This window comes from Diadema antillarum, unplaced genomic scaffold (assembly GCF_040938485.1).
Source record: "Diadema antillarum isolate AM-2024a unplaced genomic scaffold, OU_Dant_1.0 scf00000031, whole genome shotgun sequence".
In the NCBI taxonomy this organism is placed as follows: Eukaryota; Metazoa; Echinodermata; class Echinoidea; order Diadematoida; family Diadematidae; genus Diadema; species Diadema antillarum.
This window is the reverse complement of record NW_027270920.1, coordinates 780,620-800,410: the sequence shown is the minus strand read 5'-3', so window position 1 is coordinate 800,410 and position 19,791 is coordinate 780,620. Positions and strand designations below refer to the sequence as shown.

Below are 19,791 nucleotides of genomic sequence, written 5' to 3'. Positions count from 1 at the left end.
TACAATGTGTCTGAACAATATCTGGGAGGCATGTACAGTAATGCAGAGTTTCTAATGTTACTTTCATACAATGTATGTGCCTTATCATATTTTCATAGTCGACATCACTCAGCCGGAAGAAGATCGTCCACTATACGACATTTGACAGCAAGAAAAGGACAAATGCCGCATATCTCATTGGAGCCTACTCGGTAAAGAAAACAAAATGTTATATTGCTCTTGAATTGTGCTCAACGTGTACATGCTCCAATGGAGCACATGATAAAAGGGTACTTGTACTCATGCTTTTGTTTACCACTGCAATAGCATTATATCCCACATAATTTCTGTTTCCATTTATTACAAAGGGCTGTTGAACAAGAGGTATTTTAGTGGTGGTTTGGAAAAATGCCATGAACCACAACCTCAAAAATAAGCCAAGACAATAAAGATTAAATGTCAACAAGTCACCGACATTGTACCTTTGCATCCTACTGGATGGCACCTAAAATAGCCTGAATAGCAATATAATTGCTGTCATTTGCATTGTAACTGTTGAATTCTTGTCACTAGATACAGTAACTGTATGTGCATACTGTACATAAAAACCATGAGTATGAACTTCACATTGTTTAGATTGACCATGATGTTTCTTTACTTTCATTATGCCAGCATAGCACTACTGATAATTCAAGAGCAGAGCCTTGAAGAAATTGTTATTTCTGAACGTACAAGGTGCAAGTACGGACGTACAATCTTGTATAATTGAATATGGGAAAGCATAGACTGAAGGAGATAGAAAAGCTTGTTTGTAGGCAGGCATCCTGCAGCTTGTAAACAAGATTGTATTCCCGTCTGGCCGTCTTGCTAATCAAATATATTGCGATTGTCCGCTAATGAGGACACTTGCCACAAATTGGATGCCGGTGTAACAGTGATTACCTCCTCATTACAGGTGATTTACTTGAGGCGTACTCCTGAGGAGGCCTACAGGCCGCTGGTGGCCGGTACCAACCCACCGTATCTTCCGTTTAGGTAAGCAATCATCTTGTCACTGTCAGAATTTGAAGGAGGAAGTGGCCAACGTCTCACTTTGCAGCTGCTTGAATTACTCTTTGCGGTGATTACGCAAAGGTATAGGAGGGAGTGTTTGTGTGTGTTACACATGTGTTTGCTCGTGGTTGTGTGCATTTGTATATGAGTGCAAATTGATGAACAGTCTTGATGTTGTAAGGCATCAAAATGATCGGACACTGTAAATGGCATGTGACAGTGAGCTGAAGATAGGTGTTGAGTCGGTTGGTTGGTTACATTGTAGTTCATTCCTTTAATTAAATTGATTTCATGTTATTTCTTCCTTGGTTAGCAGCAAGTGTGCTTTTTAATGAAGTATTTCAAGCAGGTCCTGTTAATCGCCAACCTGCAAAATGTGTAATGTTTAATGATTTCTTTGGTGAAAAGGAAAATTTATGCATCAGCTCGCGACGCATTAATTCCTGCCTTCAATTTTGTTTGTGGCCATCACACACGTATACAAGTTGTAGCCTTCACATTGCAAGTGTGGTGCAATAAATCTGTGTGCTCAAAGTGATGTGAGGTTAAGCTGTTCTACAACAACTGTTTAATTAGGATGTAATCTGTTAGCACTTTTAATTGCATGTTTGATGTTCCTAGAAGTGCACATAGCCAAAGACTATATGGGATGGACTAATCAAAACAAAGGATCAATAAGTGCACACTGTTTATCCAGCACTGAGCTAATGTTTCTTGGGGTTTATTTCCGTTTTGCACTGCCATTATCCGTATCAGTAGTAGATTCAGTGGGAATTTGATCCAGAGTCTGCAATGTAAATTTCTATTTTATTTAAAGTCAACTGAAAGATGTGCCAAGAATCAAAGAATGGACGAGGACACTCCAGATTCATTCTAATTTCTCATGGCTAAACAACATAAATTTGATATGATGCTAAATGCTTTTCATGTGACGTAGTGATCATGGCGTCCATGGTTTAATATACAATTAAAGAAAATAGAGATGCAATTGCATTTGGATTGAGGAAAATGAGGTGATGTAGTTGATGTTTAACCCTTCACAGCTTGTGTTACCGGTACTCTACTATACAGATAAAGCTGTACAATGCAGGCCTACAATTTTTGTATGTTATAGTAGTAATGCAAAATACATGTAAGCATCTGTCAAAATTGGGGGATGTCGATCAAGATCTAAATACTGATATTTTTTTAGGCCTGTTCATACAGAGAGAAATATCCTGCTAATTGCCATTCGCAATAATTTTTGGACCAAACAGCCCATGCCCAATGCTTGCTGAAATTAGTGACCCTTGCCCTTGTGTTGGTGTGCTCTTGTGAAGTGTGTTGTGAATGTTGTGATGAAACATCTCATGGGTTTTTTTTTTCTCCAACATTTATACACTCACCTCAAAATTATCGCGCTTTTCTGAAATTATCATGGTAATTCTGAAATAGTCACAAGATTTCTTGATTTTGATCGCGATGCTGTTGGGGCTATTTAATGAATCTCCATGTCCAACAGGCAAAAATATCGAGATTTAGATCAAGATGCAAATCTTGAGATCTGTATCCCGCAAACTCACATCAGTGTGAATCCCACTGTAGTAGCTTCCATGCTGGGGTTTCAACTCCTTACCCTGCAGCTGAGCTCTGCTGCCCTATTACTACTACCCTTGGGCTAATTTTAGCAAACCACAGGCACACATGACTACTCCAGCAGAGGACCGGGTACTGTTTCCTCCATTTACTGCCAAGGCATTCAAACAGGTGGACCCCAGTGGCCTAGGTCCCAGAGAAAGGATCTAACCATGGGGCCTTCATGTTGTGACTAGAGCTAGAGGTGGTGATACATGTAACCGCATCATTTTCATCTAAAAGGGAAGTTACATGTCTCCCATACAAGCAAATCCTGACACATTGTAACTTACCAAACTTCTACCTCCCAACTTTATCCTACCATTTGCATATTTTTTGAACCCGATTGGCTGATGATGTGTCATGTATGAACTCATTTCAATTTGATATCCAAATGGGGTAAAGGGAGAAATAGATCTATTGTTAATTCATGTATTATAAAACCCAAACAAGAATGTACAGTGTACAGGATGGGTTTTCTGTGTAAATTTCAACCTGTCCTGAATGTTTATAAACAGCCCTGACTTGCAACATGTTGGAATCTCTTTATTCAACAAACTTGATGGGAAAAAGAAAATGTTTTTGTGTTCAGTCACATGGAAAATTAAGATAGTGGCTGAAGAGTAATCAGCATGTTCTGTTTTATTTTGTTTTGCTCTGGCAAAGCAAAAAGTTAATCATCTTCGATTTCAGTGTCTAAAGATAGAAGTGTATACCAGTAGTTTGGCACTGTAAACATTGAATGCCTGCCAACAGCATTGTTTGTGCAAGACTGAAGTATCTGTGGGAAGTGATAAATTCTGGAAGTGCACTGCTTTATGTTTGCTCATGCATTGCATGTACAGTGGGCAATGTGAGCTTACATCCCTACAAGGATGCTTTGTAGTAATCCATTGTGACATGCCCACCAGTATTTAAATCCAGAGACTCCAACCCAAAGCACCTTCTGATCTGGAGATTCTCCCGCCTGAAACCCCTAGCAAACGGGAGACTCCAACTTGATGTGTGCGAAGCGCGAAGTTCCTAGGGTTCTAGATGCTCTCTTGTGCTATCTAAGGCTTATTTTTTCAACACACGATAGAAATAAGTAAGAAATCCTTTCCAACGGGAGACAAAGAGCCAGGGTGGGAGATATTAAATCTCAAACGGGAGAACGGGAGATTTTGCAAAAATGGGTTTTCGGCGGGAGATCTCCCGTCGAAAATGGGAGAGTTGGAGTCTCTGTAAATCTGTGATACTGAATGTTCTCCTGTTGTTGAAAGTTGATGGCATGTAGCACGTGGTAGGGTGCATTAATTGGATGTTACAGCCGAATGCAGTGAGAAATGATGACAATATAATCCACATACATTGTAGATAGTATAAGTATGTACGTACATTGTACAAATTGTATGTCACACCAATACACATTATATCTCACACATTGCCTTGCATTCTCAGCCAGTCAATATTGTCTGAATGCACACAATTCCCATCCCTCAAATTGTGATATCGTGTACATGGTGGCACCCGGCCGTTATCTCAAATTTATATTGTGAATGCTTTTCCCTGTTATTGTGTGATTTCAATACATGTAATTATTATTTTACTATGTAATTTATTTCCATGGCTCTTGTTATGGTAGGACTCTAGTGATGCAGGGAAACATTTTTGTTGTGTTGTGTTGTATTGTATTGTATTGTCTTGTCTTGGTTAAGTGTGTTCATTTATGCTCTATTGAGCATTATACTTTCACAGGTATGATACATACTTTGTTTCATGACAAATGTTATAGTTTTTAATAAAAACAGAAAAAAAAATTGTGATACATGGTTAGAACTGCATTTCCAGGTGTATACATATTATGCCAAAGTGAGAAAATTTACAGCACTTGTAACATTGTACATTTATGTACACTTACATTATACAACGTATTTAATATTCATATCATATATTTTTTTACATTAATGGCATTACACTTTAAGTTTGTTCATGTACTTTGTACATCCTGTTGAGAAGACCAATCCTTGTGATTCTTCTTTAGGCTGATAATCAGGGAGCTGTGACACGCCCTTCGTTGTATTGTCCATCCCTTGATCTCAGGATTAGGATTTTTTTGCAGAGTGTATTGGCAGCAGTGTGGGGACAGATTTGTCACGTAAGTCTAAAAATAACTGATCATGTTGGTGTTGTGAGGTGGGTGGCATGTGTGTTCTGTTTATAGGGTGAAAGACAGCAGAGGGGTGTGTGGGTGTGTTCAAGACAGACTCTTCACATATCATGTGAGAATATGAGATACACTTCAAGGAAATACACATTGTTCATATGGTGTATGTACTGATTGTGCTGGCAGAACTGTTAAATTGGATGACCATTATTTGACCATACAGTCTTGTAACATTTTGCTTTGTGGATTTTGTAAATGACTTTGTATGTACACTGAATTTTGAAGAAGCTTTGTGCCGAAAATTTCAAGATGCATGTATCAATGAAATGTGCCATCTGACCATGCAGTGAGTTGAACAATTTCCAGGAAAGGAGTGTAATGAACAACCAAGCCTGCATTTTGAGTGTAAACATGTAAGTCCAGTTTGGAAACCATTTAGAAATATTCAAAGGAATGCATGTATTATAGATGTATCTGCAATGACTTTGTGCAGTTGCCATTGAAAAAGACTTTGACATTACCACTGTGGCTTCTTTTATGCACAACGTATTCACAAGTTAAAGAATGTAATTGCTTTGTTTTCAGTTACTTCAGGGAACTGAGAAGTTTTGAATTACTGCATGGCAGGAGACAGCAGGCATTTACAATGTAGTACCGGCATTTAGGATGGGGATGGGTAGGAATTATGTGGGAGGGTAGACGATGGAGAAAGAAGTTTGTAATGTCATGTGTCATTGTCAGACATGCATGAAGAATGTCGTCAATCTAGACAGGAATAGACTTGGATTAACCAATATTGTCATGTGCAGTGATAGATTAACAACCTTCCAGCTTATTCTTAGGACTCTTTTAGCTGACATAGATTGAAGTCATAAGCAAACTCAAGTCCTAGGTGATTCTTCGAGATTTATTTTTGGAGTATGATGCTTTATTGGGTGATCACCCCCTCATTTGGCAGTGACATTGATGAGATACAACAGGCAACAAACAGTTCACACATTGTCATAAACTTCCAGTCAATGTCTGTTCCTCAAAGCTGAGAGTGAAACAAATTATATTATAGCTGATATTGGTACAGGTTATTTTCTGAACTTTCTCTAAGGCGAATAATGTGTAAAATGGATCATGCAATTTTTTTTTAACCTCATAATGATAGGATTTTTTTTTTCCAGATCTTTCCAAATATATAGGGTCACCTTTCGTGCGCGCTCCCATTAAGCCCCGCCTAATTATACCATTCTATGGTCGCCATACATTCAGATGCACAATAGGCACAATGGAATGCTGATTCGTTATCGAGTTCTAGTTCAAAACGATGCTCTGACTATCGTTTCGTTATACGTTGTTTCGTTAGTCAGCATTCCGACGTATAAATTCATTGCATAGCTATACCGTTTTAGAATTTTTTTTTTTTTTTTTTTTTTTTGCGTCTGAACACCCTATGAGGGAGACCTTAGACTGGCTACCCATCTACATTCAGGGCCCCCAGAGAATGGATTATTCACCTTGTAACATGTCAATTGATCCTGGAGCCTACACAGCTTCTTGTTCGCATGACAACTGGAATAACATGTTCCTTTGTCCTTGAACTGCATGATGTATGAAAGGAAAGAATGCAAGGATAACCTGTTTTGCTATGAGCACTGGCAGAAGTAAAGATAAACAAATTGATTGACAAATTTGCCCGTCATCAACTGTAAATACATAGGGCCTACAGATTATTCATTGTTTTATAGTAATAGCTATGATGAAAATCATGAGTATACATACAGTGTACTTAAGAGTGAGGACCCGCCCTTATTTACGTTTACGGCAATGAAGGGCAATTTGTCAATCAGTTGTAATAAAAACCAGTCAATGCAAGAATCATTCATTTGAATAAAATATGCAGTACCCTTTTCTATACAGGATAAGAACCATCACTGGAAATGCCCATGATTTTTAACATTGATGATACTAGCACTGAATAGGTACTTAACTTTATTTACATCAGTGAAGGTAATTTGTTGTAATCTTTTGCAATAAAAACAAGTTGACATACAAATGTAAGAATGAATATTTTGAATAGAAGTAAAGAGTCTGAAACCTCTTTCTCATCTTTCACTCCTTCACAAGATTTGAAAAGGAATGGAAACAGGGAAGTGTTGACTCAAAGAAAAATGTCGGCATTGCTTTTTTGTTGATTGCATATATACTTTGTAGAATTATCCACAACATGAGAACATGGCCTGCTGTAAGGTGTTTTTTTTTTCATTGCTGAAGGCAGGGAGGTGGTTCCTCTCACCTCTGTGCTGAAATATAACTTTTAGATTCTTTAGTAAAAATATTTTCACTTTCAAAAAGGAACCTGAGATTAAGAGAAGTAGAAAGAGGCCCAAAATGTATAGTGGACTGCAAAATATCTTTCTGTCACTCTCACTTTATAAAAAAAAAACCCGACCAAACATAAAAAAACCAACCAAACATAAAAAAAACCCCAAATACAAACAAAAACTAACCACAATACGTGATATCCAGTTTGAATTTGTAGGACTCACAAGAAGTGATACATGTTGGTACATACTATGATAATGATTGGATTGTGGATTGCTTGCAATGTTGTACAAATACTCTGAAGATATATGCCCACAAAGACTGCCAGGGATACGGGAGAACAGCTCCTGTGCTGGAAATGTCAGGAGAAGATAGTGACCTTTCTCTCAGGCCTGACAGTACAAAAGGCTGTCTGAGGCAGTTGTATACCTTCAGCCCTCTGAGAGAGATTGGAGTTATGAAATTCTACCCCGTAATTGTTGTGACACAGTGCCTATTTACATTTTTTCCCCCGTGCTGTAGGTGTTTTGTGCAGCATACTCAACTCTGAAATGATACGCAAGCCATGGAGCTACAAACGAGTAGCTCCACGGGCAAGCACAGGGCTTGTGCATGCTTTGAAAATGTTGAATGGCTTTCTTTTTTTTTTTCAAGACTTTAAAACTCCATCTCATTGAATTTTTATTCTCTATCGAAATGAATTGTTGCTCAGGAATGGTGATCAAACTGGAGAATGTAAAAGGGTAAATTTTCTGATATTTGTGAGTGTCTTGATTCATAAAGGATGTCTTAAGAAGAAGAACTGAATTGAAACATACATGTAGCATGACTACCATGACTTTTTGCACAATGTCTTTTGGCGGAGTGTTTTTGCAGTCTTGACCAAAATGTGACAGTTTGGTCACTCCCAAGTAACATTCCCCACTAAGTCTAGAAATAGAAACAGTATTCAATAGAGTTTAAGGGCTATTATTATCATCTTTTCTAGTCAGTGGGCCATTCAGTTGAAGAACAACAAATTTTCAGTGAACATTTATAACCTTCAAGCACATGTACTGTAAAAGTGGAAATTTTGTGGTGTTGAAATTTTCGCACATTCTGCGCAACCAGAAACTAGCGCAAAGATAAAATCACACAAATGTTTTTGCCTGCCATATGTTCCAGTAGTTTTGATTCTGCAGAATTAAAAACACGCGAAACTCTTCTTACCTGGGTGAGTGCGAAAAGTTAGTCTCGCAAAACTATCTACTTTTGCAGTAAGTTTAGGCGTGTGTTGTATTGTAGGAGTACAGTCTGCAGCATTGCATACGACCCAATAGGCCTAGTGTACATTCACCAGATATCTTTAATTTTGTTATATTTTTTTTTAAAGGATTGTTTGTTTGAAGCAAGTTTGGGACAAAGTATCTCTCTCATTGTTCTTAAAGGTCATATTGGTGGGGGGGGGGGGTGGGGGGATAAGGCACTTTAAAGACATACAATGATCTGACATCCATGAAAAGTACTCTCAATGCGGTAGACATAGTGCTGGACTCAAGCTCTAGTGCACATTTGTAACAATCAGAAAACTGCATATTATGTGTCCTGTGAGAGACTGAGGAAAGGAGTGTGTGAGCAATGTCATTGTACTGAACTCTTCATCTTGGCCATGTGGCCATGATGTTGCCTTCATAGATATTCCTACAGTATGTCTTGAATTGTTATATTAGTAAGAGCTGCTTTGAGGCGCGAAATGAATGCCACATCAGATTATGATATTAGGAACATTTACATGCGTTAGTGATTGTATATTTTACATTGTCTGATTCTGTTCATGTGTTCACGGATCTGTTTCTTTTCCATTAATTTATTTTTGGGGTTAATTTGTTTTTCTAAACTAGGTTTCCGCAGGTTAGATTTGACATGTGGACAGTCTCATAGATGTACTGACCATTTTACAGTGAAAACAAAACAAAGCAAAGCAAAACAAAAGCAAAGCAAAACAAAAGCAAACTGCATTGGCCAGTATTAAGTCTGTCTTCACCTGACATTTTAATTTCAATGAGAGTCATTGCTGTCATGCCGGCCTCTGCTGCTATCCTGCTCAGATTTAGTAAGGGAAGGAAGTACAGTAATTATGGAATCTAGGATGCATTGCCTTTGCCTGACAGATTAAAGTACAGAGAAAAGATGCGAGCAAGATTTTGCCTCTAGCCAAGGAGCTCCAAATGCTAGGTGATGTTCAGACCCTGTGTCTGTCCAGTGATGTTGTATTAAAAGTGTAGTATGTGAACAGAACCATAAATTGGGATTTATCTGTGGTGTTACCATTGTTTTTCAGGTTGTCACTGTCATGGGGATGCTAGTATTGCCAAAATAAAAGGAAATGTCAGAATTTCGTCAAAAGAAAAGGCCAAAACAGAGGTTCAAGTAGAATACTTGTACGTGTAACGAGCTGAAAATAGGGGGCTTCCGAATAGGATGGGTATTATAAAGAGAATAATAAAAATTTAGAAGGTCATGAAGAAGATAGGGCAAAGCACAGGGTGAAGGAATAAAGGGAATAAAAGGGAAGGGAATAAGGTTCAGACAGCGGGCTTAGGGCATGGTAGGACAGTGTAGGGAATCAGACAAAGGGAATAAAGAAGAAGGACATTTGATAGACATCAGGTGATTTTTAAGGGAATAAAGAAATAGATAGGACCGGCAGGATGTTAGGAGTAGATGTTTGACGAGGAGTTGAGGTGTTTAACGAGAATATTGTGGTAGTGTGAGTTAAATTGGGAATCCTACTGGAGGAGTAAGTTAAAGGGCTCGTAGCGAAGCTAGGTTTTGTTTTATAAATATTAGGAGGAAGGGAGAGTGTCAGGTTGGGTTCGAAACGCAGGTAGGTTACGCAGGTGAGAGGAGAGGGTCAAGTTGGGGACAGGTAAGCGGATTGGTCGAAAGAGGGGTGTCAATAATTCAGGTGTGTGAAATTAATTAAAATGATTGGATAATGGAATTGTAGGAGGGATTTAAGGGTTAGTTTAAAAGGGCATGCATTGTAGGGAGGAGATGGATTTTTCAGAATTTTAGATTTCAGGAGAATTTTGCACACTTCGAGATAGATTTTTGCACAGATTTTGTGGACGGAACTTTCGGCACCCCTTTTGGGGAAATTTCGCCCGGATTTCCGCACACATTTTGGGAGAGACTTCTGCGAGCAAATTCTTGCGAGAACTTTTGCCCGGCTCGAGAGAGAACTCTGTCAGATATTTAAGTTTAGCAAGGATGAAGTCCTCAGAGCAGCAGATTTGAAGATGTAGCCCGTTGGCATAATTTCCTTCTGAACGTTTGTGGGGAAAGACCGAGTTTGGCAACACACAGGTGGACTGAACTGAATTATAGTGGGGTGTCGTCCTGAACAATGATTGATTTTTGCCAGACTAGTCATTAAGATGTAGTGCCGTGGGCCGAACTTTAATTTCTGACATGGGGAACGGCTTGCAATTCCGAATGACAATATAATTAGCGGAACAATCGGAATCTGATTCGAATGGGAACGCCTGTCCGTACCACTGTCCGACGAGTTGCCGTGTAAAAAGTGATTGTGAATTGTGCACAACCCCCACCCCTGATGCCCACTAATATCCCGATGAGGCCGAGGAGCAAGTGAAGCGAAGCCCAGACAGCCAGATCGACGCAGCCGCATACCAGCCGTCAGGGAGATGCTGCGACGAGCCGCCGGCGCGACGGAAGCGGTACGGGTCGAAGGCGACGAAGGCAGCCATCAGCAGAGTTACGTGTAGCGCTAGCGAAAAGGACTGAGCGAAGGAAGGACTTCCGTACATGACTGCAGTAATCCACGGACAATTTCCCCTCCCAATTAACCCCCCCCCCCTTTTGCACTTGCACCCGAAGCTGTATGTAAGTACAATAACCGAGATGAGATTGTCATGCGCATGCCCAGTTAAATTGTGTAATAGTGTTTGAATCGCCAGTGTCAAGTAATCATTGATAGAAATTGATTGAACAAGAGGAGATTTTCCCCTTGAATAAAAGGCAATTAATTTTATGAATTTGATGTAACGTTTACTTAATTTTTGTCCGTAAATTAACCTGACGAATTGCTGATGATGTGGCAGGTGTGTCTATTTATACGAGTGCACTAACCAAATCCCCTCGCGTCTTACAGACCGGGCGCGAGCCCAGCCATCCCCTGCCGCTGGTAGCCCCAGCCCAGGGCGGTGTGTTGGGTCGGGAGTAGAGGGTTAGACAGAACTCACTCCCTTTTTGCCGCGTTTATCAGCACGATGTTTTGAATAAATTTTAATTAATTATAAATAATGCAAAATGATGCATTAGAAAAAAAAATCTCCTCTTGGTCTAATAGTAGTTGGCAATTTGTTTATTGTTGAGAATTGCGATGTTGAAGTGATTGTTCAATTTCAGCTTATATGTTGAGAGGCTGATTATCAGTGAGTATTGTACAGTGGTTAGGATACTTAAAGCGAACTCTAGGAGGCACAGCAGGTAGGGTTATAATCAAACATTTTTCTACTACAGTGAGATTGGTTGATGCTTTAAACATGGATACGGAAGTTTGTATGGATTTTTTTGTCAAACATTGGTGGCTAATGATGTTTTCCGCGATAACCTTGTTGGTGTCGTTGATCGTTTTGCTCGTTGTCGCGTGGATTTATATGCCGTAATAGGGTTTTAGTATTCATTCATTTTGTGGTATAAATTGTTTTTAGTGGATACCGTCTATTAGATTTCGTGATTTGTTTTGCGTGTTCCAGTTTTTTTTTTTGGCACAAAATTCGCATTGATTTGTTGATATTTTTTTTTGCATGGACGAGAGCAGCAGGGGAATCTCCATACCCTGGGGAGATATCCGGAAGCTAGCTGCGAATTCGGGGTATTTCGCCTCTATCCGAGAACGAGGGTGGGGTCATAAGCTGATCCACTTATTGATATTACCGGAAGAGATTCGCAGGCCCCGAGACGCCTTTAGGGTTTTCTATAGGTATTCTCTGCGCCTGCCCTTGACCCGATCCCAGACAAACATACCAATTGAAGATTTCATTTATCTTTGCGGGTACTTGCAAGTCCCGCAGGGTATCCTCCGACATATAGTCACACGCTTTTACATAACACCAAGCCGCAGCGTGGAAGCGCTGAGCGATGCGCTGCACTATTGCGCCACTTTGGAATATCATGACTTTGTTTCATTTTACTTGACCTTGCTGGGGATCCCAATCTGTATCCCTTTGCTGACCCAGCCGGCGACTCGCGAATACGCCCAGTGTATCATGAAATGCGTTCTGGCAGCGTTACAAGAAAATTACCCGCGCCATCGCACCGCACACCTCTTCCCGCCGATCACCTGCCCCAGTGCTCTATTTTGCCTGAGTCCGGGTCATAATTATGTAAGACAACGGATCAAGTTGTTTTGTTGTACACCTAGGGCGACTAGGCGCTGTTGGTGCTTGGTATAAGCACATGGGAGTATGCAGTAGTGGATAAATGGTATCATAGTAGGCCTATTATATTATGTTTTTGTTCATGTGGTTAATTTTGATATGTGTGTAATTTGAGTTACAGTTGTATTCAGATTATTAGAGGTTGTGGATTGATTTTTTTGTTGTTGCTTTGTTGTTACATTAGGACTTAATTCCGATATCATGGCTTCATTGGCAGGAGATTGTTTGGTTTTAGTCCAAAACTTGAAACCGGATACGAAAGACGAGGAATTGAGGAAGTTTTTTGAGGGTGTGGGCTTTTTGACATATATAAAACTAGGGAGGGACTCCCTTACTGGTGAGCCCACTGGCACAGCTTACTGTGGCTTCAAGACAGCTGAGGAGGCGGCTAAGGCTAGAGAATTGAATGAAACGACACTTTTGGGGAGGAAAATTGGGGTAGCATGCATGCCTCGCACTTGCCTTTCTTTAAACATTTCGGAACCCAGGGTCCCTGAACAAAAACCACAAGTTGTGGTGCAAAACCCCTACAAATTGTCCTTTTTTAGTGGGGATCCAAAGCCGAAGGGGGGCGAAGTTTCGTTCGAATTGTGGAAATACGAGGTGGAATGCCTCGAGCAGGACGAAACGTGCCCCCCTGACGCCCTCAATAGGTTGGTCAGACGGTCGTTGAGGGGGGAGGCGGGACAAATGGTCCTTAACATGCCTCCCGATACGACGGTCTCCGGCATTGTTTCAAAGCTGGAAGGTTTTTATGGGACCCTGGAGAGTGGGGCAATGCTCCTACACCAATTGCACTGCACTAGACAACTCCAGGGGGAGGCGCTAGCAGCTTACAGCGCGCGTCTCCAGCTGTTGATAGACCGCGCGGAAAAGAGGGGAGGGATCCCCTCCTCCTCCAAAGATGAGACACTGCGAATCGTGTTTTGGAGGGGGCTGATGGACGAAACCGTGAAGCAAGCGATCCGGCATAGGTATGAGGTCGCGACGAGCTTTGACGAGTTAGTAAAAATAGCGCGCGCGATGGAACAAGAGGCGGCGGAAGCGCGCGAGTTCCGAGGTAGTGGACCGTCGCGGCCTCGCGCGCAACACCAGCCGGCTAGCGCGCAAGCGAGCGCTGCCCCCAAGGAGCTAGTAGCAGGGCTAGAAGAAATTAGGGATAGATTACAAAAGTTAGAACAGGGAGGGATGAATCATATTACTAATCAAGCTAGGCCTAGGCAGGGAGGGGCATGCTACCGCTGCGGCATGGTAGGTCATTTTGCGAGGGAGTGTACCCTCCCTCCGGTACCTCGCGGCCCACCCTATATGGCTGCACATCCCCCTGCCCCTTATCGCCCACCGCCCCCTCAGCATGCCCCGCCACCCATGCCCCCGCCCCATGCACAGCCGTTAAACGGACAGGACCCGCGTCCGTGGGGCAGGCCGTGGGTCAGGAAATAAGTAGCCAGATTCCTCGTAGTAGCAGCGAAGAAGCCACGGTTGTTGACAGGTTAATAGGAGGGGCGAATGAGGGCATTGCAAGAATAGGGGGGAAGACGTGTCGATGTTTATTAGATACGGGCTCACAGGTCAGTACTTTGTCAGAGGGGTTTTATAGACGTTATTTATCGAGGTTCCCCCTACACCAGATCGACAATTTGATAAGGGTCGAGGCGGCAAATGGGAATGCCGTCCCGTATTTTGGCTATATTGAAGTAGACATTTCATTTGACGGGGCCCTCCCCCAAGCAGGGAAAACCCCAGTAAGTAGTTTGATTTTAATTGTCCCCGAGACCCCGTACAACAAAACCGTCCCCATGTGTGTAGGTGTCAATGTAATACGCGAATGTGTTAGATTAGGGAGGGAGACCGTAGGACCCCGTTTTCTCGAAGAGTCTGGGGCTATGGAGGGCGTGACTGCCGCCTGGAAGCTAGTCTACGCGGCTGTCAGCGGCCCAAACTCCCCGAACGCTAAGGGCAATTTAGGTGTAGCCCGAAATGCCAGTCGAAAAGCGGTCCCCGTCCCGGCCCAAAAGGCCATTGTCGTGTCCGCTAAGATTAAGTTACGTCCATCCCCAGTCCAGTATGACGTGGTGTTTGAGCCGAAATTTCACAACCTCCCGTCAGGATTAGTTGTCGAGTCAGGCTTAGTGACAGTTAGTGAAGAGGTGCAAAAAGAGCAGAGTATCCCAGTTGTAGTTCAAAACCCGACAGACAGCACATTGTGGATTCCCCGACATGCCAAATTGGGGGAGGTATATTTGTGTGAGGAACTCACTACTGTACAGTCCCAAGAGCAGGTAATTGAGAGTCCCCCATCCCAGGCCGAGATAGTTGCCTCCCAGTTAGATTTTTCGGAGTCTAGCGCCCCGGAAGCAGCTATCGACCGCATTAAACAGTTAGTAGGACAATACAGTGGTGCGTTTAGCACCTCAGAAACGGACATAGGCCATAGTAAAATCGTGGAACACAAAATCCCCTTGGTAGACCCCACCCCCATAAACGAGAGATATAGGCGAATTCCTCCCGGTCAGTACGAGGAGGTGCGGAAGCATTTACAAGAAATGCAGGACGCAGGCGTAATTCGCGAATCTTATTCCCCATACGCAAGCCCAGTAGTGTTAGTACGCAAGAAAGACGGGTCCATGCGCTTTTGCATAGATTTTAGGAAACTCAATCAACGTACAGTTAGGGATTCCTATGCCCTGCCGCGGGTGGACGAGGTGCTGCAGATGATGGGGGGTGCCCGGTGGTTTAGCTCCCTTGACCTGAAGGCGGGATACTGGCAGATCGAAATAGCGGAGGAGGATAAATCCAAGACTGCCTTCGTTCTGCCACCCCCTTTTGGTCATTGGGAGTGTAACCGGATGCCCTTCGGACTCTGCAATGCCCCGTCGACCTTCCAAAGGGCTATGGAGAGGTGTCTAGGTGAGTTAAATCACACGTGCTGCGTTGTATACCTTGACGACATCATAGTTTTTGGTAGCACCTTAGAAGAACACACCGAGCGCTTGGGCAAGGTCATTGACCGATTGGCCACCCATGGGTTCAAGCTGAAGCCCTCCAAATGTCACTTACTACAGTCGAAGGTTAGTTATTTGGGCCACGTGATTTCGGAGGAGGGCATAGCAACGGACCCTGGGAAAACGGCCGCCATCGATCAATGGCCTACCCCCACAAACGAACGCGAGCTGCGAGCTTTTTTAGGTTTGGCCGGCTATTATCGAAAGTTCGTGCCGAACTTTGCCCGCGTAGCGCGCCCATTGTACGAATTATTAGGGGGGACAGGGGGGAAGAAGGGAAAGAAGAGCATGAAACCACCCCCACCATGGACCTGGGGGGCACGGCAAGCGGAAGCGTTTCAAACATTAAAAGCCAAATTAACTTCTGCCCCAGTGTTACAGTACCCGGATTTTTCCCAGCCTTTTATTTTGCACACGGACGCGAGTAGGACCGGTTTAGGTGCCGCGTTATATCAGAAGGACAATCAAGGGAGGGAGCGCGTTATTGCGTACGGTAGCCGCGCAGTTAACAAGGGAGAGCGCAATTACCCCGCCCATAAGCTAGAGTTTTTAGCCCTTAAGTGGGCCGTTACGGAGAAGTTCCACGAATTTCTCTACGGTAACGAGACCCATGTGTACACCGACAACAACCCCCTGACCTATGTGTTGACCACTGCAAAGTTGGACGCGACCGGACACCGATGGTTGGCTGCTTTGGCAAATTATCAGTTGACCTTGACTTACAGAACAGGTAGGACTAACATCGACGCTGACATTTTGTCAAGGAACCCCCACCCCCAGACAGAGTCCCATAGTAAGGAGACAGAGGGTGATGTGGCACCCACAGTAGTTCACTCGGTAATCACCGCCGTGGCCCAGGGGCTAGGAGAAGCCCGAGAAACAGGTACCCCCTTAGTGGAAGTAGTAGGACATGACGGACTGGTACACGCCCCACCCCCCTCCCCAGATACGAATGACGCTGACCCCTTAGGTGGCCCCCTTGATTGGTGCGAGGAACAGCGGACCGACCCCCACATAAGTAGAGTAATTGATTTGAAATCGAGTGATAGGTTACCCCCAAGGAAAGAATTAAGGAGGGAAAGTCCAGAGGTACAATGTTTAATGAGAGAATGGGATAAATTAGAATTACGGGAGGGAGTACTCTATAGGAGAAGACTGGTAGATGGAAGCACCCAATATCAGCTGGTATTGCCTGCAAGCCGACGGGAGTTTGTCTTAGATCTATTACATTCCAAACATGGTCATTTCGGTGTTGAGAAGACACTGGATTTAGTCCGAAGTAGATTTTATTGGGTTCACATGGGGCAGGATGTGAAGCATTTTGTAGGAACATGTGAGCGGTGCGTGCGCAGGAAGGGCGCGCCGGCAGCGCAAAACACAGCCCCTTTGGTGAACATTAGAACCACACGCCCAATGGAATTAGTTTGTATGGATTTCCTTACTGTGGAAGAGGGTCAGGGCAGCTGCGGAAATATTTTGGTAATAACCGATCATTTCACTCGGTATGCCGTCGCCGTCCCGACTAAGAACCAAACAGCTACCACTACAGCAAAAGCACTGTATGAGCACTTTTTTCTCCCCTACGGTTTCCCCGAGCGGTTACATTCTGACCAAGGTCGCAATTTCGAATCCCAGACAATAAATGAATTATGTAAGTTGGTCGGTGTAAAGAAAACTAGGACAACCCCCTACCACCCCCAGGGTAATGGCGCCTGCGAGCGCATGAACAGAACGCTGTTGGGAATGCTCGGCACTTTGCCTGAAGAGCAGAAGCGGAATTGGAAAGCGCATGTGTCAACTCTCGTCCATGCATATAATTCTACCAAGCACGGGTCCACTGGACACTCCCCATTTTTCTTAATGTTTGGACGCCATCCAAGGTTGCCCGTAGATGCTTTGTTAGGGGCTAGGGAAGGAGAGGAGTTTATCTCCTCCGATGAGTACGTGGCGTGCCTCCGAGAAAGACTGGAACATGCTTACAAACTTGCGGTGGAAACCGATCAGTTAGTCCAAGATAAGAATAAGAAAAGGTACGACGCCAACACTAGGGAGAATAAACTTGAAGTTGGGGATAGGGTATTAGTGCGTAACGTAGGGTTAAAGGGAAGACAGAAGCTAGCCGATAGGTGGGGTAGGGATGTACATGTTGTAGTGGGGCAGCCCAACATAGATATACCGGTGTATCAAGTAAGATCAGAAACGGGGGGAAAGAGGATGCAAATGCTCCATAGAAATTTATTAATGCTTTGTAATTTTATTCCTATTAAGGTGACCCGGGCCGTCAGCCCCAAGCGGAAACAAAATGTCAGCTCCCCTCCCCCAAGTGAAATTGAAGTAGTAGAGGATGAAACCCAGGATGTAGGGCGGGGTGAGGCCGTCGCTTGGCGTGTAGAGCCGAATGTCGCCGATGAAATTAATCAAATAATTGACAATGAGTCGCAGGATAATGTTAGGGAGTTGGACCCATCCATTGATAATGTAACAACAGAGGCTAGGGAAGGAGATAGTAATGATAGGGAAGAATGTATTGAATTGGAAGAGGTAGTAGATACCAAACCGTGTAACGAAGAAATTGAGGAACAAGTTGAAGCCCCAGGGGACGTGCCTGCCCCTCGGGACGAGCCAGAAGCCGCCTCGTTAGAGGAAGATCCTCCTTGTGAGGAGATCACAAAGGTGCTCCCGCGCTCCCGAGAGGTTGGCGTATTCCCAAGTACAAAGAGGTATTGTACAGCCAGTTGTGGAGACCTTAAGTAGGTCCACTATTGTTCATGTCTTGTGTACAGTTTTGTTAGTGAAGTGTATTTTTGCTTTCTTATCTGTAACAGAAAGTATTGTTGTATTGGTTTTAGTGTTGCTTTGTAATGATAATGTGAGAAGAGTTGCAAAGCGCTATATTGCAGAGTGTTTACGTTTCATTATGCTCCAATTGGAGGAAGATGCGGAGTCTCCACAGAGGGGACGCCCTAGTTCAGAATAAGCAGATTTGTGATTTTCATAAATCGATACAGTAATTTCAAAATAGGCGAATGGCCCAAATTCAGCCTGCTGGCTTTGCTGTTTTATGCTTTGTGTTTTATAATGTAATGTTTAGATGATGTTGTGTTTTGTGTTACGGAGCGGTCGGTTGATATGCTATCTCTTTTAATCGATTTAGTAATCAAGCTGACGGAGTTGGAAGTAGGGATATATTTTTTTGTACCTTTGCAAGGACTAAGGAGATTTGTGCTGACAAGTCAATGTAGCAATTCTGAATAGGAAATTGGCCAATTTTAGCCTACCAGTTTGCTGCCCTTACGTTCGCATAGGGAATATTGTTAAGTCGTTAATGGATATGTGCCTTAGGGGCGGTCACCGATGTTCCATATCACATAATCGATTGGTCATCGAGTTGACGGTGTAGTGAAGGAGGATAGTATTTTTTTGTAATGAAGCAACAATTAAGGAGATGTGCTTCGGAAAATTGATGTGATGTTATTATATAGGAAGGAGGGCCAGAATTTAGCCTACCCATTCATCGTTTTGGTTGACGTTATCTAATGTTGTGAATGATATTACGATGATTATATGCTTATTTGATTGTATTCGCGAGCATCAACCAATGTATGTAAATAGTCGTAGCAGTAAGAAATTCGGGAAATGCTTTGGTTAATCATGTGGTTGCCTTTTTATGGGAGGTTTCGTAGCCAGAACGCTGTGCCTCCGTTTGAATAGTGTATAATGTCATGAGTGTTCAGTTTAGGAGTCATTGTGTTGTTGAAATTTATGTGGCATGTGGTTAGGGTTTGATGTTATGCATATATGTTGTAAATATTTTCGCGGACAGTGGCTGGCGACATGACAGTGTAGGTTCCCCACAAGCATTCCTGGTTAAAAGGTAGGGAAAGCAAGACCGGGCTGAAGGGAAATGATGAGGACATCATTTTGTGAACAGGGGGGAAGATGTAACGAGCTGAAAATAGGGGGCTTCCGAATAGGATGGGTATTATAAAGAGAATAATAAAAATTTAGAAGGTCATGAAGAAGATAGGGCAAAGCACAGGGTGAAGGAATAAAGGGAATAAAAGGGAAGGGAATAAGGTTCAGACAGCGGGCTTAGGGCATGGTAGGACAGTGTAGGGAATCAGACAAAGGGAATAAAGAAGAAGGACATTTGATAGACATCAGGTGATTTTTAAGGGAATAAAGAAATAGATAGGACCGGCAGGATGTTAGGAGTAGATGTTTGACGAGGAGT

At 43.0% G+C, this 19,791-nt stretch overlaps 1 protein-coding gene across 1 annotated transcript in view; it reads left to right on the top strand.

Moving 5' to 3' along the window:
- The window catches only part of LOC139741645 (dual specificity protein phosphatase CDC14A-like), a 78,254-nt gene that overhangs the window by 1,844 nt on the left and 56,619 nt on the right, over positions 1-19,791 (top strand). Inside the window, exons 2-3 of the mRNA XM_071652228.1 lie at positions 99-191; positions 935-1,014. Coding sequence (XP_071508329.1) covers positions 99-191; positions 935-1,014 — 173 coding nt within the window. The remainder of the gene's footprint in view (positions 1-98; positions 192-934; positions 1,015-19,791) is intronic.